General features: G+C 36.7%; 1 protein-coding gene across 1 annotated transcript in view; it reads right to left on the bottom strand.

Moving 5' to 3' along the window:
- Window positions 1-3,225: 3,225 nt before the first annotated feature.
- cemip2 (cell migration inducing hyaluronidase 2) overlaps window positions 3,226-26,966 on the bottom strand; it is a 28,887-nt gene continuing 5,146 nt past the window's right edge. Inside the window, exons 3-24 of the mRNA XM_051893588.1 lie at window positions 26,177-26,317; window positions 25,456-26,023; window positions 21,024-21,193; window positions 20,742-20,930; window positions 19,160-19,329; window positions 18,294-18,506; window positions 17,993-18,198; window positions 16,748-16,817; window positions 16,002-16,130; window positions 15,301-15,389; window positions 11,854-11,985; window positions 11,719-11,754; window positions 11,067-11,222; window positions 10,782-10,959; window positions 9,689-9,904; window positions 8,976-9,187; window positions 8,457-8,639; window positions 7,275-7,503; window positions 6,968-7,069; window positions 5,720-5,865; window positions 4,899-5,005; window positions 3,226-4,793 (exon numbers count right to left, since the gene is read on the bottom strand). Coding sequence (XP_051749548.1) covers window positions 4,585-4,793; window positions 4,899-5,005; window positions 5,720-5,865; window positions 6,968-7,069; window positions 7,275-7,503; window positions 8,457-8,639; window positions 8,976-9,187; window positions 9,689-9,904; window positions 10,782-10,959; window positions 11,067-11,222; window positions 11,719-11,754; window positions 11,854-11,985; window positions 15,301-15,389; window positions 16,002-16,130; window positions 16,748-16,817; window positions 17,993-18,198; window positions 18,294-18,506; window positions 19,160-19,329; window positions 20,742-20,930; window positions 21,024-21,193; window positions 25,456-26,023; window positions 26,177-26,317 — 3,851 coding nt within the window. The 3' untranslated portion in view covers window positions 3,226-4,584. The remainder of the gene's footprint in view (window positions 4,794-4,898; window positions 5,006-5,719; window positions 5,866-6,967; window positions 7,070-7,274; window positions 7,504-8,456; window positions 8,640-8,975; window positions 9,188-9,688; window positions 9,905-10,781; window positions 10,960-11,066; window positions 11,223-11,718; window positions 11,755-11,853; window positions 11,986-15,300; window positions 15,390-16,001; window positions 16,131-16,747; window positions 16,818-17,992; window positions 18,199-18,293; window positions 18,507-19,159; window positions 19,330-20,741; window positions 20,931-21,023; window positions 21,194-25,455; window positions 26,024-26,176; window positions 26,318-26,966) is intronic.

Raw genomic sequence — 26,966 nt, 5'->3', positions numbered from 1 at the left:
TAAAATCAATGTTGTGTAAACTGCACAATGAATCTCTTATTTACATCATGTCTACACTTTGCTAATGAGAGGATTCGCGACCGTGCAAAAAAATTCTAGCATTTTAACTGGTTAGAGGATTCTAACTCAAACACCTCTGACTGGCCATTGCGTTCAAGAGATCAACAAACACGTCTGTGATTGGCCACATTGCTCACCACTGCAAAACACATAGTAAATAGAAACATTTGACTTTCTCCAGAGCGCAAACACAAATACGCACTGGGGCGTTTACCAAATCTGTTTCGTCAATATGATATTATTACAGTATCAACGTAGAACTGGGCCTGCCTGTACAATTCGCTCTTCCTTACTTCAAGCTCTTTGAAACAGTGAATCATTTTGCAAAGCAATTCAGTGAATTTATAAAAATTTGGCTATGCAAGATTATAACAGAACAGACCTGCGTCACCCACCAGTTGACACCTACTAAGCTCATGCTTGTTGTTTGTATTTTGTTTCCACTTAATTTCAAATAGAAATATTCACTTTGCATCTTGTCGACCAATCAATTCAAATTTCAAGATATACTTTTGGGAAAAATGACCAAAAGGGCTAAACACTAAGCTTTTAATTGTCTTGAAGGGTTAGTTCACCCAAAAATGAAAATTCTGTCATTAACTACTCACCCTAATGTCATTCCACACCTGTAAGACCTTTGTTCATCTTTGGAACACAAATTAAGATATTTTTGATGAAATCCGAGAGGCATCTGACTCCTCCATAGCATTTTAACTACCACTTTCAAGGTCCAGAAATGTACTAAAGACATCATTAAAATATTCTACGTGACTACAGTGGTTCAACCTTAATTTTATGAAGCGACAGAGAATACTTTTTGTACTCAAAAACAAAACAAAAATAACTTTATTCAACAATATCTTCTCTTCTGTGTCATTCTCCTACGCTGTTTACGTTCAGCGCTTCCAGGTTCTACGTCAGAACGCCGGCTCAGTATCAGCCGACACTGTTCACATGAGCAGCATGACGCATGCGTGTGATGCTGATGCAGGAGCCAGCCAGTACTGTTCCGAAGATGAACAAAGGTCTTACGGGTGCGGAGCGACATGAAGATGAGTAATTAATGACAGAATTTTCATTTTGGGTGAACTAACCCTTTAACCACAAATTACCACAAAAAGTTGTGTGTGGAGGATAAATCACAATGAAACACGAGTTGCATGGTGTCTTCAAGAATCTGCAGAGAAATATAATAAATGCATCTCTACCACAGTGAAGCATGGAGGAAGAGGTGTCATTGTGTGGGGAGCCTTTTTAGCTGCTGGTATTTGTGAGTTACTTCACTGTGAAAAGTCATTAATGTTTTAGAGTACAAGAGAATATTGCAGAATGGCTTGATTACCACAAATGAAAAGTTATTTAAAGAGGAACGATCTGACGTTATTTTTCAATAAGACAATGCTCCAGCCCAAACTGCAAAGACAACCAAGAAGTGGCTTGAGAACAAGTTCATCAGGCTGGTCTGGTCAGAGCCCAGAATTGAACCCTATAGTGAATATTTGGTCTCACATTAAATGCAAACGAACTGGGAGACAAACTACTCGTGAATTGTTTGAAGCAATTAACATTGAGTGGAACAACACGAACTCTTCTTCCTGTAAAAAGCTGTCTGAAAGTTGGGGAAGGCTATTCCGTGCTTACTGTATCTACAGTATTTGTGCAATTCTTATGATTAAAATGGTTAGGATTAGACCATTAAAAGACCACTAAATATTTTGTGGCTTTGCCCTTTTATTTATATTTATTTTTTGCCCTGGAGTGTAGTCTGGTTCGATTCTGCACAATTCTGACATTCACAGTACATTTATGTATATGGGTCGTAATCTAACAGCCTACTTAATCACTGCCAATAGCCACTCGAATGCAGGGCCGTAACCATCATAGACATTGAGGGGGACAAAGTCTCTCGACTTGATGAGCTTTGTTGTGTAATGTAATGATATGTGCTTTGAGACATGAGGTTATCGTGACGCTTTGCAGACTCTGCTGTTCATGTTTATGTCTTTTGGGGGAGGTATGGCTTTGGAGAGCGCTCTGAAGGGAGGGTGGGATCTTATGCTTTCAAAGTTAGCTTCCTACCCTACCTTTAAATAAGAAGACCAACACAACCCCTGATTACGGCCTTCCTCAAATGAAGGAATACTATAAAATTAGGAGTATTGCAACATTTTAGCTTCAGCATGTGAACTTCAGGAAATAAGAAAAAACGCAACAAGATCATTACCAGTTCATACTGTATCGGATTACATTGATTGTTTGCCAGCCCGCTAGAACTTAAGCAATCTACCCAGATTCACGGTGTCAAGTTCAATTAGCGTTTTAAAATAACGTTTTCTATAAAACTATAAGAGAGTTTAATACGGTTCACGGGTAGCATTTGACTAGGACTGAGAAGTTTTTTTATTTATTTATTGTTCTGGTTCTGTCAGCGGCCGTCCGCTCAGCGAAACGCACCATGCTGACTTCTGTGTGAATTGAGTAGCGTGACAGAAGTTAATCATGAAGACAATATTCCCGCGCGAGGAAGATTTCGGCGGGAACATGTGAGCCTCCCTATGTTCTGTGATCAATCACGTCTCTTTGTAAAGCTAAAGTATTTTTTAGTAAAAATAAATTCTTATTTAATCCATTTATGTTAAATAGACAAACATTTGTGTCCGATATAGTGACAGCGGAAATCAAGTCGGTGCTGTAAACAAACGATTCAGTAACGTTATATCGATTCTAAGCCAAGTTACCACTTGTCACGTTAACATATGTAATCGTCCAGAAGAAAGAGTAAGGAGCTAAGAAAGGCAGAAAAATAGTAATTGGAGGAGGAAAACAGACGTTATGTTGCGTGTGTTTGAAGCCTACATGATTTATGAGATCTCACTTCTGAATGTCCGAGTCTGTGGCTCAATTCATATTTCACATTCCTTCTGATATGACAGCTAATGCCTGAATCCCGTTGATCCGTTCCTGTTATGGGACCAAGGTCGATGACCTGGATCATGCAAGACAGTCGTCAGCCACATGGGTACTGGTGGAAATAGTGGTAGTCCATGATGACAACTTCAACATCCTTGTAAAGCAAGGCTACCCCCTAGTGGTCACTTGAGTGCCTACAAGTATTTATGCCTCACTTTTATTGTCACAAACACGAAAGCAAACATGACAACAAAGTTTTTGTTTTATAAGCTTTGTAATAAATCTTATCTTAATTTCAAAACATCAAATTACAGCACAAAAGCATAGCTAGTAAAAAAAGAAGAAAAAAAACATTTCACAAATAAAAAAATAATTCTGGAGGCAACAACACCCATATACTTGGCACAAACTTTTTGCATCTCTTAGAAACAGTTTACAAAACTACTATCTCGGTTTCATGAGCAATAAAACTCTTTGTACAGTGGTTAACAAGTAGCCTCACTATTTCATCTCAAATCAAAAAAGTCACATCCAGACAATTCAGGCTTCCATTTCAACCAAAATAATGACAATACATTTCATATGGGATGTTACATCTCTCAAGCTAAGTGATGGCACTACAAAGGCATTATAATTGATAATAGACATTATCTTAAAGGGACAGTTCACCCAAAAATGAAAGCTCTGTCATTTACTTACCCTCATGTTGTTCCAAACGTGTATGATTTTATCTATTCCTTCATTCAAACACAAAATGAGATGAGACAGCCTCAGTTACCATTCACTTTCATTGCTTTTTTTTCTCTCCATTCAATTTAAGTTAAATTGTATCTGCTTCTATATCTCCTTTTGAGTTCCATTAAAAAAAAGAAAAGAAATACAGGTTTGGAACAACACGAACGTGAACAAATGATAAGAGAATGCTAATTTTTAAGTTTAGGTTTGTGTGACTTCCTGTGACTTCCTCATAGTGCACAAAACTTAAGTGGCAAACTGATTAAACACCTTATCTACATACACATATCCAACACTAGACAATGGTTTGTTTTATGAAAAATATTTTAGCTGTATTTAATGCTTCGTGTCAAAACGAAACATTACTGTCTAATATCAAGTGTGAAAGTATATAATGTAGAGTCATTGGTGTGTGAGCAGCAGTAAAAACCAGAATGACACAATTAAATAATGACACGTCCCAATAATTTAAGAGGAATAAATAACAGAGAAGAAAGTCTGAGTGTCATTTACACCTGCAGATGGTTGTAGGAGGAAAAGATGCCACCACATGACCATTTGTATTGTGCTATACTGATACTGAACTGCAAAACCATCCTTCAGCTTTGCTGATGTACTTCTAGCTTGTCCTGTCCATTTGTTGTCCAGTTTGGAATAAAGATGTTTGGTGTGTATTAAAAAAAGTGCATCACTTTGTGCTGTAACATTTATGACAAAACACAACCACGCAGGACAAAACGACAAACAAACAAATACTTTCACTCAATTAATAAAATACTTGTTCAAAGTCCATTAATGTTTTTCTTTGCCGAAATAAATTACGTTCATAAGTTCACATTCATTCGCTGGTTGTGTTGTATGTTCACATCTAGTAAAGGCTCACTTTTGGCTAAGAGATTTTCTCAGGAGTTCAAGATCCATCCGTACTGGAGGGTCTTTTTGTGGTGGACAAGAGTATTCCTCTAGGGACAGGGGAATGAACCTTTCCAGTAATCCCAGCACCTTGGTGCCTTGGCAGGCCAACAGAGCAGACCATGGCTGTGGTGAAGGACCTCCCGGACCAAGAAACCCAAAGAAAGCAATGGCGTCTATAAAGAGACATCACAGGAATCAGCAAACCTAGAGTAAACCTCACCTAGAAAAAACAGATCTTGACAGTTATTTTTGTTTTAAATGTTGTAGAAATACCTTACCTTTCTTCTGAAGATCTGGTGTTTTAGCAGATCCCAAAGGGACCAGATATTGTGCAGCACTAGAAATGTTAGCAGACTGACCTCTTGTGGCAAGAAGAACTACAGACCTGCACAGAACCAAAATTATTTAGTACAACAGTGAAATATTGAAATCTCTCACCTTAATAAAAGAAAATAAAAGGTTCATAATAACAGATGGTCCAAAACAATGAACATACACTACTGTTCAAAGGTTAGGGGTTGGTAAGATGTTTTGGAATTAAGTCTCTTATGTTCACCAAGGCTGATCAAAATACAGCCACACCATTTATTTCATCAATAATACAGTAAAAACGGTAATATTGTGATATATTATTACAAAATGGTGGCAAAGCTGAATTTTCAGCACTATTACTCCAGTCTTCAGTGTCACATGATCTTTCAGAAATCATTCTAACATGTTGATTTGGTAATGAAGAAACATTTGCTTTCACTATTAAATGTTGAAAACAATTGTGCAAAAGAACAGCAGTAATTTGATATAGACATCTTATGTATATAATAAAAAAAAAAATTATATATATATTATATATATATATTCCTTGCTGAATATAAATATTAATTTCTTTCAAGAAAAAATTACTAACCCCAAACTTATGAACAGTAGTGTATATACATAATTAAATCATTAGTACAAATCGGCACTGCATAAATCCTTACACTCATCACTAGCTCCCTCAATAAACACTGTAAGCCACCTCTCAAGCTGTTCACCTCTGCCAACTTCTCCTAACCTCCAGACGTGCAGTTTTAAACCCCAAACCACAACTTTGACCCCTCACCTCTTCATAATTCCAGTTTTAAAATACTGTTCTGTTTTAGTGTCCAGCTTTGAAAACAATAAGCTCTTTGTGACTTTTCCAGAGCATGCGTCCACAGTAACTAGGAGGAATCCTGACTGGTTGAGGTCAAACCTCTCTGCATTTACCTATAAGACAGAAAAAAAAGGAAACAAAACAGTTTTACATGTTAACAACCATTGGTTCTTAATGCATACACAAAAGAAGTAAAACAAAGGAAACACATTTTGATATTCTAATTTCCTGTCCTCTACCTTGTCAAAAAAGGCAACCCCCCTATGAATGTATGTATTTAGCTATGTGGGTGTGTGCGTGTGTGTGTATGTGTATTTGTATAAAATCTAGTGGTTAAACGGATCGTTGTTGATTCGTGATCCGTACAGACCAAGCCCCACGGTTCGGCACGCATGTGATTCACGGATTAAAGTGACAGCAACCTATAAATACCCGCTGTTGTCTGTCATGTAAATCAAACAACAAAACACAGCTTAAACAATGATTAATCTATATTAAATTTATACAGTGAACAGTGTCATTTTAAATTTAATTATTACATTTCTGTACACAAAAATTAATACTACAGTTAGACCTTATATTTATTTGTAACTTTATGTTGTATTTATCTATTCTTGTAATTAGTGTACAGTATTTGTTCTTTTTACAGTCTGTTCACTTGCCTTTAATAATGTATTAGTTAGGCTAGTAGTTTCTGCTGTGGTATCGGAGTAGTTAAAGTGGGCTAAGTAATAAATGCAAAGTTACCCCCCACCGCCCAATTTTTTTTAATTTTTTTTTGTGCTGATCCGAAAAAATGATCCGATCCGTGACTTAATAACCATGATATGATCCGAACTGTGAGTTTTGAGTTTTAAACTAAAATACATTGTCATGACTGCAAAACTAACTAAGAAAAAAGTAAACAAAAATGGCCACAATCAATTATAAAGGTTTTAAACTGTATAACTTGCTATCGTTACAATACGGTACTAGCGATAACACTAGACATCCCTGACATTTTTTTCATTAATATAAAGTGATTTTAATTTCATTTGATTTAAATGAATGATATTAGTTAACACTTTTTTTTTTGTAGTTTTAGTATTTTAAGGCTGCCAAAGTTAAAGCTAAACACTCTTAAAGCTATACATTCTTACATTTTACTTATTAAACTGGTGAACACTTGTACAATTTTCCCAAGATTAAATGAATACTTTAAATGGTCACACTCACAGTGATGAAGGCTTGTGTGTCATTATCCTGTTCTTCTTTTACACTGAGGGATTTGATTTGGGTTTGGAGGTAGCTGTTCCATGGCTCACTTGAGAAGGCAAACTAGAGAGTTAAATAAAAGTCACTCAGGGTTGACAGTTCAATGACTTCATGTTACAATTACCCAGAAAACGCAAGGTAAGGCTCTTAGTCAGGATGGCAGATGGACAGTCGGTCCATCTCTGGCACACAGTTCAAAGCCTGTCCCACACAAACAGAGCTACACAAATTATGTTGTCCGTTCATATGGAGCTTGGACCGTATTTACCTGTGAGGCCCCACAGGCTCTGCAGGGCTCTGTGTTCGGCTTTGGCATAGGCACTATGTTGCTGGCAGGCTTGCTGTATTTGGGGTAGGCATTGGCGGTGCAGTTGCAGGTCTGAGTCTTTTGGTTGGCACGTATGGTGGCAATGATCTTCACCCTCTCACAGCCTGCGGTGGAGCAGTAGCTATGGCCGTCTCGACTGTGCCGAGCTCGTGCATATAGCCATAACAAACTGGAGGTTAAACACAGGCTTAATGTGTCAGACTGCACTGTAAACAATAATTTATCTGTATTTGACAATATAATTTAAAAGGAAGTAGGACAACACAAGCAAAACCCAGAGGCACTGTGAGAAAATTAGCAAACAATATGCTATACATTAAAATTAAAGGTGATGTGTAAGAGAAGTCATTTGTAGAGGCTATAACTAAGCCATTTATGGGTCAATTCCACTGAAAAGTGTTAACAATGTGGCTCTGTCGATATCAAAACATTGCTCTGTTTGTTTGGGCATCAGGATGAGCCTGACAGAACAATACTGTCTCAGCCAGTGACGTGAATTTGGGTTGGAACTAGCGGTTTATCCAATCAGTAGCAGAAAGAGGAATCAATCAGAAAACCTGACTTAAAGTGATAGTTCACCCAAAAATTCTGTCATCATTACTCAGGTTGTTCCAAACCTGTATAAATTTCTTTGTTCTATTGAACACAAAGGAAGATATTTTTGATGAAAGTTTGTAACCAGGCCACTTTGGGGCACCATTGACTTCCATAGTAGGAAAATAAATACTATGGCAGTCAATGGCCCCAGAACTGTTCTGTTACCCACATTCTTGCTCATTTCCCTTATTTTTACATTCAGATTACCTTTGCCATCATCTAATAATTAACACTGTTAAATGTTAAAGCAGATCAAAAAAATGAATATCCATTTTTTATACTGTACATTATATCATTATTCACTTGGCACTTAAAACAAAAGATTTTAGTTTTTAGTGTAATAATATAGAATTTTTATATTCTATTAAAAGGAATTTTAATACTTTTTAAGGTAAACATTTTAAAATTCAACAAATTGCATAACTTCACAAGACCTAATTTGATTCCCAGGACCCCTACAGCTCTTGTGAAATCAATGATATATTGATAAAGGCTTGTCAATACATACAATAAATTTATTCCTACCCAACAGATTTGTCGAAAAAGTACTTCCTCTCCTGCTGTCGTTTCTCTAGTTCTGAAAATGACGACACAGGGCCATAGTCCTCTATGCCATCAAAGCCATTGTTCTGCTTGTTGTAGATGTCTGATGTGATCTGGAATACTGTTTCATTGGGGTAGCAGAGGCCAAGTAGAGCCCAATCACCCCTGCAAGAGCAACAACAAAAAAAAAAAACATTGGATTGTTTCTAGCATGAGAAACATGTATGTTACTTATGTATATTACTAAATCTCATGGTTGTATAGTTTTGTGCAGGGATGGGCAACTTCGTTCCTGGAGGGCCGCTGTCCTGCAGAGTCTATCTCCAATCCTAATCAAACACACCTGAACAAGATAATCAGTGTCTTTAGGATTACTAGAAAGCTACAGGCAGTTGAGTTAATCAAGCTAGCTAAACTCTGCAGGACAGTTGACCATCCCTTCTTTAGTGACTAATGTTTTGTTTTAGATACTGGGGATCACATTCTTCCTTTTCTACTTACTGATCAAAATTAATAAGTGACAGGACTGTTTCTCTGGGTGCAGGTCCATTCCAGTGCACTGTGTAGCTCTTGCCCATCATCAGTACAGGCTGGTATTGCTGGGTTGGTGCTGTCTGGCTTCTGATACCTCTGAGAACCATGGGATTTTCAGGGTACTCATCTCTGCTGATGGACAGGCTCAGATTAGACGTGCCCTGTGTCTGTATGTACACCTATATAGAACATAAGTAACACTGTTTAGGAAGTAAAAAGTGTTGAGAAGATATACACTACCATTCTAAAGATTGGGGTCAATAAGATTGTTTTTTTTTTTTTAATTAGTACTTTTAATAAGTAAGGATGCATTAAATTGACAAAAAAAAAAGACTTCTATTGTTACAAGAAATTTCTATTCATCAATGAACCCTGAAAAAAAATTATCAGTATCCACAAAAATATTAAGTCTCACAACTGTTTTTAATATTGATAAAAAGAAGAAATGTTACTTGAGCACCAAATCCACATAGAATGATTTCTGTGATCATGTGACACTGAAGACAGGAGTAAATTGCTGCTGAAAATTCATTTAATTCATTCAATATTACTGCTTTTACTGTATTTATGATCAAATAAATGCACTTTTTGGTGAGTCCCAAAACTTTTGAACGGTTGTGTACTTGGATACGAACATGATATAAAATTGCAAAATAAATATGAAAGATCTATTTCTTTACCTGAGAGTACTTGCCACTGCACACAACCCCATTCCAACGAGGAACATCCACACATTGAGGGTGGCGGATAAGGAAATTGTCGGCCCTTGCCATATAAGTATCTGTGTAATTGCTGATCGAGCCATCCACGTCATGAAAGATGGAATTTTTATCGCCATCCAGATCATTCTGCTCAAACCACTCGCCCGGTCGACCAAAAAATGCTCTTAGAGTCACCTAGATGATTGGAAGAGGATCACTGGTCATGGGTAATGTAAACGCAAGGTTTCTAAAACCTATAAAATGTCCTGAAATTGAAATTTTGGTACTGAGAAAAAACATCTAGACAGACCTAGAATCAATGTGGTACCATTCAAGCGTAACAAGTGAGGCAAAATATGACCACACTTAAAGACCTTTCCAAGGGCTCTTTTTAACATATGCTAAATACTAGCTGCCAGAACAGGATATTATTTCATTACTCAGGACCAGAGCAGATGGTGACCAATCAGGAGAGAACAACCAGATGTGTCGTCTCTCCCTGAGAAATAAACAATAAGTACAAGCTTTAGCAACACTTAAGGTAAATAAGCATTATTACAGACTAGACAGACTAGGTGGGTTATCTGAAAAAAAAGATTAAGTCTCTATGACCTTGAGTAATGCAATTAAGTCCAGGTCGCCCCAGGGGGCCAGTCCCTGTAATTAGTCTATGGTCGTGTGTGACCTCCCCAAAAAAAAAAAAAAAAAACATAAAAAGTCATAAAATCTAATAGGTGAAAATGTAAAAAAATAAAAAATAAACTAACTGAAATGACAGATTTCAGACTGAAGTGATGTTAATACAGATACAGAAATAAAAATGTAGAAATTCTGTACTCAAAATAAAAATGCAAGATAAAAAAATGTTACAAAAGTGTTAAAAACAATGTGCACAATTTTTATTTTGTAGTATTGAATTTTTTTTTTTTTTTTTTTTTTTTTTTTTCACAGAAGCAATTAACTGAGGTGGTTAAACTGAAGTGGTTTAGCAGTCACAGTACAGCAGTATAGCAGTATCAGAGGGCGTTTGAACAGATTCCAAGGCTAAATGTGTATGTGTATGTGCACTCACACTAGGCTGGAAGGCGAGAGAGGAAAGGTTATTTCTGGGTGTCAGCTGCCAGATGTTTTTCAGGCTGAATCCCACAGCCGTGGTGAAGCGCTCAGTCGTGGGACTGAAGGCCCGAAACGTGCTGTCCAAGATCCTCACTGGACCATCATTTATCTGAAAACCTCTGATCGGAAATGTCCTGGTAAGTAAAGACAAACAATATTCAGATTAAGCAAAGAATTTATTTTCTAAAAGATTATGATAATAATACTATTCTCTCTTTTCCCTTTATTTCTTCTCACATACTTGTTTCTTGGTAGAGTCCTCATCTTTCCATCTACTCCACCAATTCCCCAGTATTTATTTTGCCCTCCATTGGTGCCACGATTTCTGCTCTCACCAACAAACAGAGACTGGGAGACCTCCTGACTGGAGCCCTCATCTTTAGGGTAGCTGCCATCACTGCAGTGAGGAGGAAGAAAGGAGTAAAATACTTTAGTTGTTGTTGCATTAACTGCTTGCCTTAGGAGGTTGATGTAGAACACTAGTGCAGGCAAGTTCACAGGCTTACACACATTTGCCAATCAGATTTTAACTGTTTCAGCAAAATAAAAAGATGTTCCTTTAAATTAATATGCCTGCAGCCAGAGACACAGACAGCAAGAACATGCCTGCACAAACTATGGCTGTCAATTCATTATTTTTTGTCATAAAAAAAGAATGCAAAAAAGATGAATGCAATTAATCATGTCTCTGGAACCATATGTAAATTTTGTAATCAGGGACTTCCTATCATTGGAGCAATTTAAGACATTGTACCACCATTTGTCATTTTTTTATGAGAAGGCTTTACATTCTTTTTATTTGAGGACTTTTCTCAAGAATTATCAATATATGTGATTAATGAGATCATAATTAGATGATGGCAGCTCTAATGAACAGTAAAATGACACAGTACCTTGCAAATGACAGTCCAACACCATTGTCTGCAAATCTATCAGAAAAACAGAACAAAAATCAGAAGATTGCTATATTTTATTTATGCATTAAGCTTAATCTAAAAGGTCTCAAATTAAGAGGTTTTGTCCCCTACCCTGAGTTTCGTATGATGATGTCACCTCCTCGAATCCAGGCCCCCAGATCATTGTTTTTAAAGGAGATGAGTGTGTCAATGAGTGCGGCCACCCTTGGCCTGCTTGGATCAGAGTTCTCATGAGGCCTGAACCTGAGAAATCAATGTCAAACAATGAGAAATTCAATCTTACCTTCAGAAGAAAATGTTACTGCTGCTTTCCCATACAAATGTCATATTACGTCTTATCTACTGTAATATGAAAATATGAATAATATATAGTATTTCAATTTAAAGGATTAGTTCACTTTCCAATTAAAATTTCAGGATAATTTACTCACCCCCATGTCATCCAAGATGTTTATGTATTTCTTTCTTCAGTTGAAAAGAAATGAAGGTTTTTGAGGTAAACATTCGAGGACTTTTCTCCATATAGAGGACTTCAATGGTCTCCAAACGGTTGAAGGTAAAAATTACAGTTTCAGTGGAGCTTCAAAGGGCTTTAAACGATACCAGACAAGGAATAAGGGTCTTATCTAGAGAAACGATCAGTCATTTTCTAAAAAATGTTTTAAATGTATGTGCTTTACAGGTGCTGGTCATATAATTAGAATATCATCAAAAAGTTGATTTATTTCACTAATTCCATTCAAAAAGTGAAACTTGTATATTATATTCATTCATTACACACAGACTGATATATTTCAAATGTTTATTTCTTTTAATTTTGATGATTATAACTGACAACTAAGGAAAATCCCAAATTCAGTATCTCAGAAAATTAGAATATTACTTAAGACCAATACAAAGAAAGGATTTTTAGAAATCTTGGCCAACTGAAAAGTATGAACATGAAAAGTATGAGCATGTACAGCACTCAATACTTAGTTGGGGCTCCTTTTGCCTGAATTACTGCAGCAATGCGGCGTGGCATGGAGTCGATCAGTCTGTGGCACTGCTCAGGTGTTATAAGAGCCCAGGTTGCTCTGATAGTGGCCTTCAGCTCTTCTGCATTGTTGGGTCTGGCATATTGCATCTTCCTCTTCACAATACCCCATAGATTTTCTATGGGGTTAAGGTCAGGCGAGTTTGCTGGCCAATTAAGAACAGGGATACCATGGTCCTTAAACCAGGTACTGGTAGCTTTGGCACTGTGTGCAGGTGCCAAGTCCTGTTGGAAAATGAAATCTGCATCTCCATAAAGTTGGTCAGCAGCAGGAAGCATGAAGTGCTCTAAAACTTCCTGGTATACGGCTGCGTTGACTTTGGACCTCAGAAAACACAGTGGACCAACACCAGCAGATGACATGGCACCCCAAACCATCACTGACTGTGGAAACTTTACACTGGACCTCAAGCAATGTGGATTGTGTGCCTCTCCTCTCTTCCTCCAGACTCTGGGACCCTGATTTCCAAAGGAAATGCAAAATTTACTTTCATCAGAGAACATAACTTTGGACCACTCAGCAGCAGTCCAGTCCTTTTTGTCTTTAGCCCAGCTCTTCTGACGCTGTCTGTTGTTCAAGAGTGGCTTGACACAAGGAATGCGACAGCTGAAACCCATGTCTTGCATACGTCTGTGCGTAGTGGTTCTTGAAGCACTGACTCCAGCTGCAGTCCACTCTTTGTGAATCTCCCCCACATTTTTGAATGGGTTTTGTTTCACAATCCTCTCCAGGGTGCGGTTATCCCTATTGCTTGTACACTTTTTTCTACCACATCTTTTCCTTCCCTTTGCCTCTCTATTAATGTGCTTGGACACAGAGCTCTGTAAACAGCCAGCCTCTTTTGCAATGACCTTTTGTGTCTTGCCCTCCTTGTGCAAGGTGTCAATGGTCGTCTTTTGGACAACTGTCAAGTCAGCAGTCTTCCCCATGATTGTGTAGCCTACAGAACTAGACTGAGAGACCATTTAAAGGCCTTTGCAGGTGTTTTGAGTTAATTAGCTGATTAGAGTGTGGCACCAGGTGTCTTCAATATTGAACCTTTTCACAATATTCTGATACTGAGAAAAGATACTGAATTTGGGATTTTCCTTAGTTGTCAGTTATAATCATCAAAATTAAAATAAATAAACATTTGAAATATATCAGTCTGTGTGTAATGAATGAATATAATATACAAGTTTCACTTTTTGAATGGAATTAGTGAAATAAATAAACTTTTTGATGATATTCTAATTATATGACCAGCACCTGTATATAAAAAAATGATCGACTTCAAGTGGTTCCACCAAAACCGCACTTTCGTATTCTTCAAAAAGCTTACGCTGAATGTCCTACGCCTTCCCTATTCTACTTACGGAATGAACGTGGCGCCAGTTCCGTTTTTAGAATACGGAAGTGCGGTTTTGGGGGAACCACTTGAAGGCGATCATTTGTTTATGTAAAGTATATACATTTAATTTTTTTTTAGAAAATGACCGATCGTTTCACTAGATAAGACCCTTATTCCTCGTCTGGTATCGTTTAAAGCCCTTTGAAGCTGCACTGAAACTCTAATTTTTACCTTCAACCGTTTGGAGACCATTGAAGTCCACTATATGGAGAAAAATCCTCGAAAGTTTTCCTAAAAAACCTTCATTTCTTTTCGACTGAAGAAAGAAGGACATGGACATCTTAGATGACATGGGGGTGAGTAAATTATCATGAAATTTTTCTTTATTTTTACAATCAAAATGTCATAACTGAATCTTCCGAAAATTACAGTCTTCGGTGACGTTGGCAGGAGTTCTCCAATCATTTAGTCCATATATATATATATATATATATATATATATATATATATATGTGTGTGTGTGTGTGTGTGTAAATGTTTTATAAATAAATAAATAGATATGCAAATATAAGTAAAAAGTAAATAAAATGTCCAGACACATTATGGTAATGAAAAAATTTGGAGAATTTGTTTATTTTAAAATTGTCACAATGCCTAAATGATATTTTGCAGAAAAATCTGAGCTAGGTTTTTTGTAAGATTCACCCACACATTTTAGAGAGCAACATGCTGACACAAAATACAGTCACAGTATCTGAAATGAAAAAGGGAGTAACATACACCTACAGCATATACACACCATGGCACACTCTATATTTATAAGAGCCTTTCGCACCGGAGGAAACTTTTCATAGCTCCTAGAACTATTTGCTGAAGTATCTGGATTTGAGCTTGTTTGCAACGCAGGAACTAGGAACGATTTTAGTTCTGGAAACTAAATTAGCTCCTACTTCAGAGGAGGGGAACTATATCCTAGTGGCTAGTTCCTATAACGGAGTTCTTAGAACTTCTCGTGCGAAAGCCACAATAGTGTAGTCACTGTTGTTTGTGACCTAATAAGAGACCAGAGCTCTGTCTGGCTCTACCATATTCCATAACTACTGCAGAAACTCTATCTGGGCAGATGTGTTTTCTTTATAAGCAGAATCAATAGACCATGGACACAGAGAAACGTTTACCATATTCACTCACCTAGCACTGTTGTCGAGACAGAGGTATTCACGTGGGTCTGCCGCAGTGGCGTTGGTGCTCTTGACTTTTCTATCAATGAAGAGGCCAGCCTGACACAGGATGAGAGAAGCAATCACTCTTCACTTTGAAATTGTATGTTCAATATCAGGTACCATGTGAGTTATACAGTGATACAGGGGCAGTGAATGAGAAGCCTGGATTTTCTCTGCACCTGGACAGCCTCGACACTGACCACACAGCTCAAGTTAGCCAACACAAACAAGCAGATAACAGAGAACTATTGTATAGGGAAATGTATGTGTGAGCACCCTATCACACAAGCACATTGTGCGGGATTTTGAACAATGAGGCATTTCAGAGAAACAACGAAGATGCCTTGAGTATGTGCAATAAAAACCTGAACTTGTAATTGATTTCATCAGTCTTTCCTGAAGCCACATTTAATACAATGTTGCAAATCCCAAATGATTTATGAACTGAACTGTTATGAGCCAGAGGAAGGAAACGCTAACTTCAACACAGGGAAATGGCCAATAAATGTAGATGGAGAAAAAGCATTAGCACTGATACTGTTTGTTATTACCTAAAGATTGTTTACAAAAAGTACTTAGGAATGGGTTTATAAATCATAAAGTCAAAGTATCCTGAGGCCTTTTTATTTTTTGAAGTTTTGGTTTTAGAGTCATAAGGCATTTGATTACCTTAAAGTTGGAATGAACACGGTTGTTAAAGAAGATGCCCAGAGGTGTGAGCTCAGCTTTTGTCTCTGGAATCAGTCCATGAGAGTCACCTGTAGAGGAGTTGTGAAAAACGTACCAAATTCCTGCATCCTGGGAGAAAAAAATATCAGAAATAGAGAATGAGGGGGGAAAATGTATATACCAGGCACTTGTCATTAATATGGTAAAACTCCTCAACACCCCTGAATGTTAAACATCTTATTTGACTGATAATTTGCTTGAAAAATTCCCTATTTTGTATAAGTGGAAGGGCTGTGAATAATATTTTAGTTTATCAGTCCTCTGATATCAATCACAGAAACCAGACTGAGTGTCTATTAACCTGGCCTGCTGAGAGCACAGCTTCATAAGCATTTACTTAATAAAAAAGGGTGGAGGGTTCATCCTTTGATATACAAAACCTCAAACAAACAAAGCAAAGCACAACAATACCACCAGACTGAACAGATTTATATTGGCAAAAACATCTTTAATAAAGGATTGGAATGAGGAGATGCTATCTGTGATTGCATAACCGCCTTGATGTTCTCATCATCAATATCACACAGCTGTGGGCATCATTTCAAAGACCACAAATTCAATCAAAGTAAGTCACAAAATAGTCGGTATATAATACCATGAAAACATTGTAAACAGACATTTACTCACTGTTCATTACAGATCATAGTGAAAATTATTCTTTTGATCATATCAAAGATTGTTCATACCTGTGATCCAGCTGCCGAGTTACTGATCAAATGATTATTAGGGTGTGCAATCCAAAATGTAGATACTGCCCTAGAATACACACATAAGACAGGATCTTTTTGATATGTGACCTTAAAATATATTGAAAATATGAAGAAAATATATATGTACATATTACATATTATTCAATAAGTCAATATTACTCATAACCATGTAAATATAGCAGTATGCAGTATTTTAGTACATTCAGTGTCTGGTTCAACTAGATTAAGGGTGGTTAGGGTTAGAGTTAGTGAATAAGGTTATGATGTTGAAATATAGCATAGAAAACTGTTGCTAACAAAAAGTAATATCAATATTTTCGTCAAATTGATTAAAAAATAAAAACTAACAAAACTGAAACTAAAATAAACTGGTATAAAACAATTCTTATTTTTTAATCTTTATTTTTGATTAACTGAAACAAAATAAAAATAGCCACAAATTAATTTTAGTGTTAGGTTATTTAATATAAATTATTTATTTAATATAAATGTACAAACCTGCCTACATTAGAAATGAAAATGCACATTCTGCAATAACACATTCTGTGCTTATAATTTTAATAGTGTTAAACATTAAAACATTTTGGTAGCCCTAAAATACTAACACTAAAATAAAATAAACCAAAACTAGAAAAAAAAAAATTAGGGCAAAAAAAATAAACAAATAAAAAAAATAAAACTAACAAAGATCGAGTGAATCCTAACAAAAACTAAAAACACTAAGAAATAAAAACTAAACAAAAGTGCAGCTGTTTACTGAATTGCCCCAAACATTACCTCACTGTTTGATCAAGATCTACAAATCTGAAACTTATTCAAACATCTATCTTCATCCTGAATTTCTATAGCTCGATACACAAACACATACACGCTCCCAAAACATTTTTTATCCTTTTGAAAACAGCACCTCCTTAGCTGTCCTCTGCCTGGGGCTTTGGTTTTATTGCCTGGATAAGAGAAAAAGACTAATCGCTGAGTCTCAGGAAATGAGAGCTCTGTTCTTTCTCCTGTTATTTGACCAAACAATACAGCAGGTCATGGTGACAAGGTCAGCTATCCAGAGCAGAACAAGCACTCTGTACATCAGGAGACTTTTAGATAAAATACTTACGCACGCACAATTTCAAGCTGACAGGCTTCAAGCAGTGTGAATATTGGCCTAATTTTGCATTACAGGTCTATTCAGCAATATTAAATGCATATATGTTTATAGTATCTTACTTGCACTCAGTTGCAGGTGATGGTTTATATCCTTTGTGCACCCTATCTGTAATTTCTGTGCACATGCTATCATTGCGGTCAGTAGGTAGAATGGTCCCTGGCCTGGTCAACAAGCCTAGGTTATGGAAAAATATGTTCCTTTGTTCAATCCCATCCTCCAGGAAAAAACAATGTCCCAGCGTATCATAGCCAATCGTGTCCCTAACCTAAAATAAAAGGAAGACAACATGGTGAAACAAAATTTCTTTACTATATGAGCACACAAGCCCGCTGTTTATCACTCTGTATCTTTCTCTCTCACCAGCAGGCCATTAGTGGCGTGTATAGCAACGCATCGGGAGAAGGAGTGATGGATGGACAGGGAGTCCACATAGGCGGGGTCAACGTAGCCCCCACGCTGATCCACATCTCCACACCTATGAAAGTTCACAGGGTATCTGCCCTTCTCCTGCTGCTGACCCATGTGTTTCAGCTCCACATGAGACAGGTGTACCGATGAGAAGTTCCCCAAAATCTGAACATATACGAGGAGGACATCAAAAACACAAGACCACAAAGTGTTGGTGAATAATTTTTTTTCCTGCCTTTTAATTGTGAGTGGTTCTAATTTTATTTTAAAATAACAAATAGTAAATAAAATAATTTTTTTAATCATTATTATTTCATTATTATTTATAAAGTTATTTTATAACAAAATTAAATTAAAATTATTTTAATTATATTAATTAACTAATTATATTATTTAAATATAATATATAACAGTAATAAAACAAAACAAAATAAAAAATATAATATAATACAATAAATTATAATAATTAAAAAAAAAAATTCTCTACTACCACAGCTCTAAACTTGCCAGAAACAGCAAAGACTGCTGCATGATATATGGTTAGTCATTTACATAAGGTAAATATTGACCCGTCAACTAGTCGACTAGTAAAAAATGAGTAGTCGTATAAGTGCTACTGTGTGTTGTCCAAACATAACACACAAATTTAAGATTATGCTTTCAGTTCCTTTCGTTTAAAAAGAGCTATAATCAATTATCCGGCGCTAACCCCAACATACAACAGCCTGTGATTTCTCCACATGGCAGCACCGGACAGCCCAGTGTTAAATAAACACACAACCGCTCACACACACACACACAGAGACCCTCAAACAGACCTTGATGTGTCCCCCGAAGGTGTCGTAGCTAAAGTACTGGCACCAGTTTTTTCCGTAGCAGGAGTTTTCCATTTCTCCACGAATGAGGATATTCCTTGAGAGGAGAGCCACCTCCGCACGCATGTCCACACCGTCCAGTATTTCTCCCACGTGGGTGAACTGAGGCTTTCCTGAGAAATTCCAACACATAAACACAGCCCATAAAACTCACCCTTTAAAAAGCACTGACTAGTGATAAAGTTTGAAAATATGATTATTTAGAGAGATTTATCTTAAATAATGAACTTGTAAAATAAAAAAAGTAAAAAAACTAATTTAATTAGATGAGTGTGGATAAAATTTTTATCTAAAAAGAAAATAAATAAATAAATAAATAAATAAATAAATAAATACTGGATCCAGGAAGGAAAGCAACCTGTCCACTGCCCTTTACGCACACCCGGAGTGCACACAGTATCCTTCCGGAAGGATAAGGGCTGGCAACAGCTTTGCCAACAGCACACAATGCACGAGGTGACATTTAAACTACAAGGCCAGACACTGGAGACATTTCCAATTCTCCAAAGACTTAATATATGTGCTGGGAATAATGGCCATATTGTGATACATACACAATACACCACAGAAAGTACAGTATTTGGACACCTAAGAAACACTTAATAATGTATAAATGTTTTAGCATTATACAACAATAACAATTTAAGTGGCATTTATTTTAAAGATATGCATGATCATAAAGTTTGTGGTCTTTTTTTTAAAGAAATCTTTTGTTTCTGTAAAGAAATCTTTTAAACATTATAAATGAATAAAAGTGTTAATCACTTTCATTCATTTATAATGTTACAAAAGATTTCTATTTAAAATTAATGCTGTTTTTTAAACTTTCTACTCAAAAACCCTCTGAAAAAAAATGTGGTTTTCACAAAAATATTAAGCAGCACAACACAGATAATAATTCACAGTTTTTAACACAGATAATAAGAAGAAATGTTACTTGAGCACCAAATCAGCTTGATTTCTGATTGAGCATGTGACACAGAAGACTGAAGTAATGGCTGCTGAAAATTCCGTTTTACCATTACAGGAATAAATTACATTTTAAAACATATATTAAAAAAGAAGACAGTTATTTTAAATTGTAATAATATTTCACAATATTACTAATTGTACTGTAATTTTAATGAAATAAAATGGTGAGCATAAGAGACTTATTTCTATCTAATGAAATGACATTTGTGTGACTTAAGTGTCCACATTCCTATACTCACTGGGCCAGCTGGGACATTAGCATTGGAAAGCAATTAGTGAAAACGTTTCTGCGTTTTAAACAGGGTGGAGTACATGATGTTGGAATTATCTATATAGCCACTGTTGGCCTCTGGTCAGAAATGACGGCTTGTTTATGGGATTCTGGTAAACAGTCCTCACCCTTTTCCTGTCCCGAACCCAATGACACTATTATCATTTAACCTCGGCTGTATACAAATTCACAGCAAGATTCAGATCAGAAACACTGTAAATTGTCACCACAAGAAACCGGAGGAAATACATGCTGTTTAGCACGAACACAGCACCACCTCACCTTGAATTCGAACCTGTTTCCTGTTACAGTGGGGACAAGGGAGCAGGGTGAATTCCTCTGCCTGATGCATGGAATAATCTGTGCTGGCCACCACAATCCGATCACCCGGTTTCCAGCTGCTAACATCATCTTGCAAGTTCAGAACTACTTTATCCACTGCATCCACATGGAAGCCTGTTGTAGGGTAACCTTTGTGGTAGAACAAAAACCAGTGCAAGTTTTAAAAGGGTTTTTTTTAATACATTATTAGTCGAGTTGTATTTTGTGCTGTGCAAAACGTACCATTACTCCACTCACTGTAAGCAGTAACAGTGAAACCCACACCATCCACAGTGACAAAGTCTCGGCGAGCCAGCGCCTTGCCACCTGTGTCATGGTTCTCATGTTCTCGTACGTCTTCTGTGCAAGAACCATTCCCTCCACCAATTACTGAGACCAAGGCCCATGCCTGCCTAAAAGAGAGATAAGAGATAAACAATTAAAAAAAAAGAGAAAAAGAGAGAGAGAGAGATTGAGGAATAGTGCATTTATAGCATCTAAACTGGCTAAAACCAATCAGTTGTTCAACGACAATAAAATATAAATTACAAATTAGAATGAATGACTCCTCCCATTTAGACTTGTCAATGCACTTCCATGTGGAAGTGATGATCGGTTATTGCACATAAATGGAATGTAACGGAAGAGCAGCCAAAACTCTGGGGTGAAAAATTCAAACTCTGTCAAGGATAAATGAGAATGACTAACTGAATCCTTCCTTCCTATTATTTATCTAGTCAGCCCATTAGTACAGTGAAAAGAGCAGCTGTCAGTCAACTGAAGGTAACTGAATTTCTGTCATTAGTCTATGATGATAATATAAACCAAAATGTGGAATTGTGATTTCCTGAAGAAGAAAGACTTTGCTTTTTTCAAAAAGAGTAGTCTGAATCTTCACCATGTTAAAGGGTTCTAAAAATTCGTATTTACTCATCCTCAATGTCGTTCCAAAACCGAATGAAAGAAGATATCTAGAGAAATGCCTGTTTTTTGTTATTGTTTTTTGGCCATACAATGGAATATTCTTCAAAATATCTTATGAGTAAATGGTGACAGATTTTTCATTTTTGGATGAACTCTCTAAATTTCAGTCTGTTCTTCACACAAAGCTGTTGACTTGGAATATAGTGCATGAGTCATTTGGACCACTTTTATGATGCTTTTGTCATTTTTTGGAGCTTTACAACCCCTGGTCACCATTCACTTAGATTGTATGGACAAGAGCAGTGTGAACATTCTGCTGAACATGTCTTTTTGTGGTCTCCAGTAGAAAGAAAGTCATACAGGTTTGGAATGACATGAGAGTGATAAATGATGACAGAATTTTAATTTATATAAGAAATACCAAAAAGAAGCATAATGAGTGCCTTGACCTTTTTTCACAATTAATGATTCCCTAATGTAGAATATAACCAATCCTACTTCCTCCCTCCCTATATGGCAACCTTCAGCTTTGGCAAGAATGGAATGAAAATGAATGGAAAAAAGAGGGAAAAATACCAAAAACAAAACTATTACGGCTCTGGAGCTACTGGCTTCTGTTTCTGTAGTAGCATTAATACTTCCACCAAAACAAAATAGCAGTCACTTCTTAACAGCAACTGGGTCAAAGCTGCTATTTGTTATACTGACGCATATGAGCTCTAAAGGCCAAGCCTCAAACACAAAGCCCCTAGAGGTTTGGAAAATAGTGTCTCACTGAACTTTCTCCAATTAAGGAATGTGGTTCACTGCAGTTTACAACAAGTTAAAAAAAATCTTTGTGGATAAACAGAGAGACTAACTACTCACACAGAGACTAATAAGGCCAACTTAGCTGCTGTGAGGTGGGAGGTCTATGATGGTCAGTAACCACACTTGTATTATTGTTCTATCTTTCATATTTCATCTTTTAGCAGTCACCAGGGCAAGATTACTTCATTTCTCAGAATAACCATTATGTCTGATTAACACAGGAATCTTTCCTGTCTTTTTCCATCTCATTCTTGGCTATTCCCTATACCCTCAAAGGGGAGATTAATGTCTAATATCATTAAAGAGTGAATTGTCACCAACATTTCCTGCTCTTTTAGCACCTTCCAAGTGTGAAACAATAGTTATTTCATATTCTCTGTGCAGCACTAAAGCATAGAAGTCTTTGTTTAACAATCACGGAACATTGTTTCAAAGTTTTAAAAGCAGGCAACAATCATTTCCATGATTCCATGATGATGTCAAAACCTGCATGAAATTTGTGTAAATAAACCATTTTCCACAATAGCAAAACAAACTCTTTCTTCTTTCAGATAAATGAACCACCAGGGATCATATTATTGACTCTGAAAGGACAAAGGCTTTTTGTCATTTAGCTCTTTTGATGCACCGAAATAGTATGATCACATCATGAAGGACCCTTTTTGTAAAATAAAATGATAAAATATTTATATTTAAAAATGCCCATTTATACAGTGTGAGAAAGAAACTATAAGCACAATATTATGAAATGTCTTGTTAAATTAAAAATTTGCAAAATGATTAAATCATTGGCATTTATATTGTATTTGTACTATAGCCAAATTAAATGATTGAAATGTTCTCAAAAAATATTTACATTATATTATTAAACTTATGGGTTTGGAACAACACGAGCATCAGTAATTAATGACAGAATTTCCATTTTTGGGTGAAATAACCCTTTATGAGCTCTTTTAACAACACAGTCAAACTTTACAATAATCAACATTCTTTCAAACCTCAACTTTGGCAGAGCCCATATGTTAGATTTGTCACTAAATAATAGGCTTATCAACTTAAATATCAAAGATATGTGCAGCGCTGCAACGCACCCCCTCTGGAGTGCCTATGGGGATTGCGGGGTTAAACTTGGACAGGCTGGTTTATGTTGCGCAAGTTTTCAGTTAGATTGTGCCAGATTGTTCTGGTTTTGCAAAGGGAGCTGCCAAGTTTTCATGTTTTCATCAGAGATTTGGCGAGTCTGACTGGTAAGGGGTGGAAAGGTAAGACGTTTCTGTGTGCGCAATGTGTCAAACTGAAGTTTCCAAATGAGTAAATTTAAGTTGTTTTTTCAGTCACACCTACTACTAACCATATCCTGCCCATTTTCCTCAGCAGTTTCACTGGTAACCACATAACTGCAATGGCACCAAGTCAGTAGTCAGCAGACAGATAATATTTCCTCATATGATATGCATTTTCTTTGCCTTACAGTTCTAGTTATGTAACAGAAATGGGAGTTTTCATGCCCAAGACCTCTGACCAAGCTAATATGTCTAGAGACGTAGTCTACAGCAGTAAAATAAGCATGCATATTTTCCATGTTTCTTGCACTGGTAAGAGAATGTTACACACAAGTGCCTTTGCAGTAGACTGTAAAAGTAGGCTTTATGTCTGGAGGAATTTCTATATTTGACACTAAACAAAATATTTTCAGTTGGGTGATAAGAAAAACTTCATCCCTCGATGAAAACCCATACTTTCCATCTGCAATGTAACCAGAAGAGACTCAGCATCTGGTTCTACTGCCTTTGAACTCTTTAAAAAGCCTTACAATGAGATATAGACAGATACACAAGTCAGCTCTTTTTACACAAATCCTGGAAATCTGCATGTTTAACCTTTCACCTGCTTTTTCTGCAGAATACAGCCATTTGAAACACTGGGAGGCTTCTTTAGATAGGTTTCTACGGAACAACCAACCAGTTAGGTTAAGCCCAAGAGTGCTACGGATTATTTGCTACTAACATTTGGCTTATATTAGACTGCTCGTACCCATACTAGCAAAAGTCAACATGCTGACTAAATAAATAAGAACTTTTATATTTGCTTTAAATTTCATTTAATATTAATGTGCTGTCTGTCGATAGTGGCCCCAGGAAGTATTTGGACACCAAAGTCACACTTAATGTCTGAATGTCACTGCATTAGACACCATTAAATACAATCTGAAAATAGCATTGAATAGGAAACCAAGTGGCATCACTTTCTCAGAACCAACTTCTTTGAGCTATTTTTGGTCCCAAGTGTTATATTTGTAGTTAACTATATCTATTGTTTTGTAATATGAAACCTAACATGCCACATTGTTTGATATTTAGTATTATAAAGCAAAGACCTTTTTAGTGTGGCTCAAGTATCCAAAAAGTTTGCATCATTGCAAGAATGGGACTCATAAAGTCTCAACAATGTACTCTGTCTTTGGGATTCAGTAGCTGGTCCTCAGTGGGTGAGTCTGAATTAGGATATGGTTTATGGAACAACAGGGCACTTTCTGTTTCCAATCACAGTAACTTCAAAGCTGTACTCTTAGATATCAAAGCAAAAACTCATCAGATTGGAAAAAGCTTCTTTCCTGCTACCACCCTTCAGGGATTCATTTAGAAGCTTTTAAAAACATTTCTGACTACAGTGACATTTGAAGCAAAATTATGGCGAATCTTTCACAGAGTTTATCCCAACATCCCTATCACTTCTCAAAAAAAAATAAAAATATAAAATAAAAATAAAGCCTAAGCTGGCCTCCCAGCCTGAACAGTTGACAGAACAGTGCCCAAAACCCCTCTAAAACCAGCCAGCAGACCAGCCTGATCAGGACAGGAGACTAGCAATCCATCTTTAGGCTAGTTTAAGATTATTATTTTTTCAGTAGAAATACTTGGTAATCATGTCTCTTATTCACCTGTATTTGAGATTATTGACATGGTTGCTGCCTAGAAGATCCTGGATGGTTCCCTTGGTCTCAGGCAGCAGGCTCTTCACTGCAGAATCTCCGATGGCCAGTGCTACAATGCGTCCTGTGGGCAGAGACTTCAGCAGCTCACTCAGCCTCTTACTGTCACTATAAGAATCGTGGGTGTCGAAGCGCTCATTATTCAGCACTTCCGCCGTGTCCTGATCAACCACCCGCAGGTTAATTCCTCGGCTGAAGTTTTTCTGGAAGGCATGGTCACCGGTAGCCAAACCTGAAGTGGGTACAGTGCGAGTGAGGAAGGTCCAAGACAGCCTCTCTGATCCGTGGAGCTCCAGAGTTCCTCCACCACTCACACCCAAAAACTTGCGGCCCATCCCGGGAACTTCAGCCACAGCGGTCTCATCCGATCGGCCGACCAGGGTGATGGTGGCCAGGGAGCGATAGCGGCATTTTGGAGCCCCGATATGGAGAGCGCCGCCATCTTCGACCAAAATGTGGCGTGTTCTTAATGTAATGTTTTTGGAGCCTTTTGTATCATCCGCAAAGACAACTAAACCTATAATTTAATAAATCAAATCAGACTTAAAACACTAATAAAAGTACTATAATTAACTTACATTCAGAAATGTATAAAAATATACAAGCCAAAGTGTTCTGCAAAGGTAATTTCTTATTTTTAGGGTGCTATACACTGGACAAATGATCTTACCTCCAGCCTGGATAGTGATAGAGTACAGAGTGGCTGATGAATCTAGGCGATAATGCTCACCACTGCGTACAACCACCACCTTTTTGAGATCATGGCCTGGGTTCCAGGATCGCAGTGCAGGGTTGTGATGAGGGCAATTCTCTGCAAAAAGATGTAGGAAGACATTTCAGTACAAAATGACTGCCTAGAGTTTTGATACTGACAATGAGGATCAACAATAAGGATTTTTTTTCTACTGTCCCAGACCAGTAGATAAGAATTTTAACTTTTCCCACCACAAAAGAGTGATCAATTTTTATTTTTAGCAATGTATTTTTAGATTTGCTAAAAATAATACTTTTCAAGCAACCACACATCAGCACACATATTCACTACCATTCAAAAGTTTGTATCTCAATGTCCTTATAAATATTAAGGAGCACAAATGTTTTTAACATTGATAATAATTAGAAATGTTACTTGAGCACCAAATTAGTATATTAGAATGATTTCTGAAGGATCATGTGACACTGAAGACTGGAGTAATGATGCTGAAAATTCACCTTTGCCATTACAGAAATAGAATACATTTTAAAATATATTAAAATAAAGAATAATGTTAATTTTATTAATAATATTCTACAATATTATTGTTATTACTGTATCTGCAAACAAATTAAGCCTTGGTGAGCATTACAGACTTACAAAAACTTTTTTTTTTAAATTACTGGCCCCAAACTTTTGAAAGTTAATGTATAGGATAGTTCACCCAAAAATTAATTTTTTTTCATTATTTACTCACCCTCAAGTT

Source organism: Ctenopharyngodon idella, chromosome 5 (assembly GCF_019924925.1).
Source record: "Ctenopharyngodon idella isolate HZGC_01 chromosome 5, HZGC01, whole genome shotgun sequence".
In the NCBI taxonomy this organism is placed as follows: domain Eukaryota; kingdom Metazoa; phylum Chordata; class Actinopteri; order Cypriniformes; family Xenocyprididae; genus Ctenopharyngodon; species Ctenopharyngodon idella.
The sequence above is the reverse complement of the archived record's forward strand: the minus strand, read 5'-3'. Positions and strand labels throughout refer to the sequence as shown.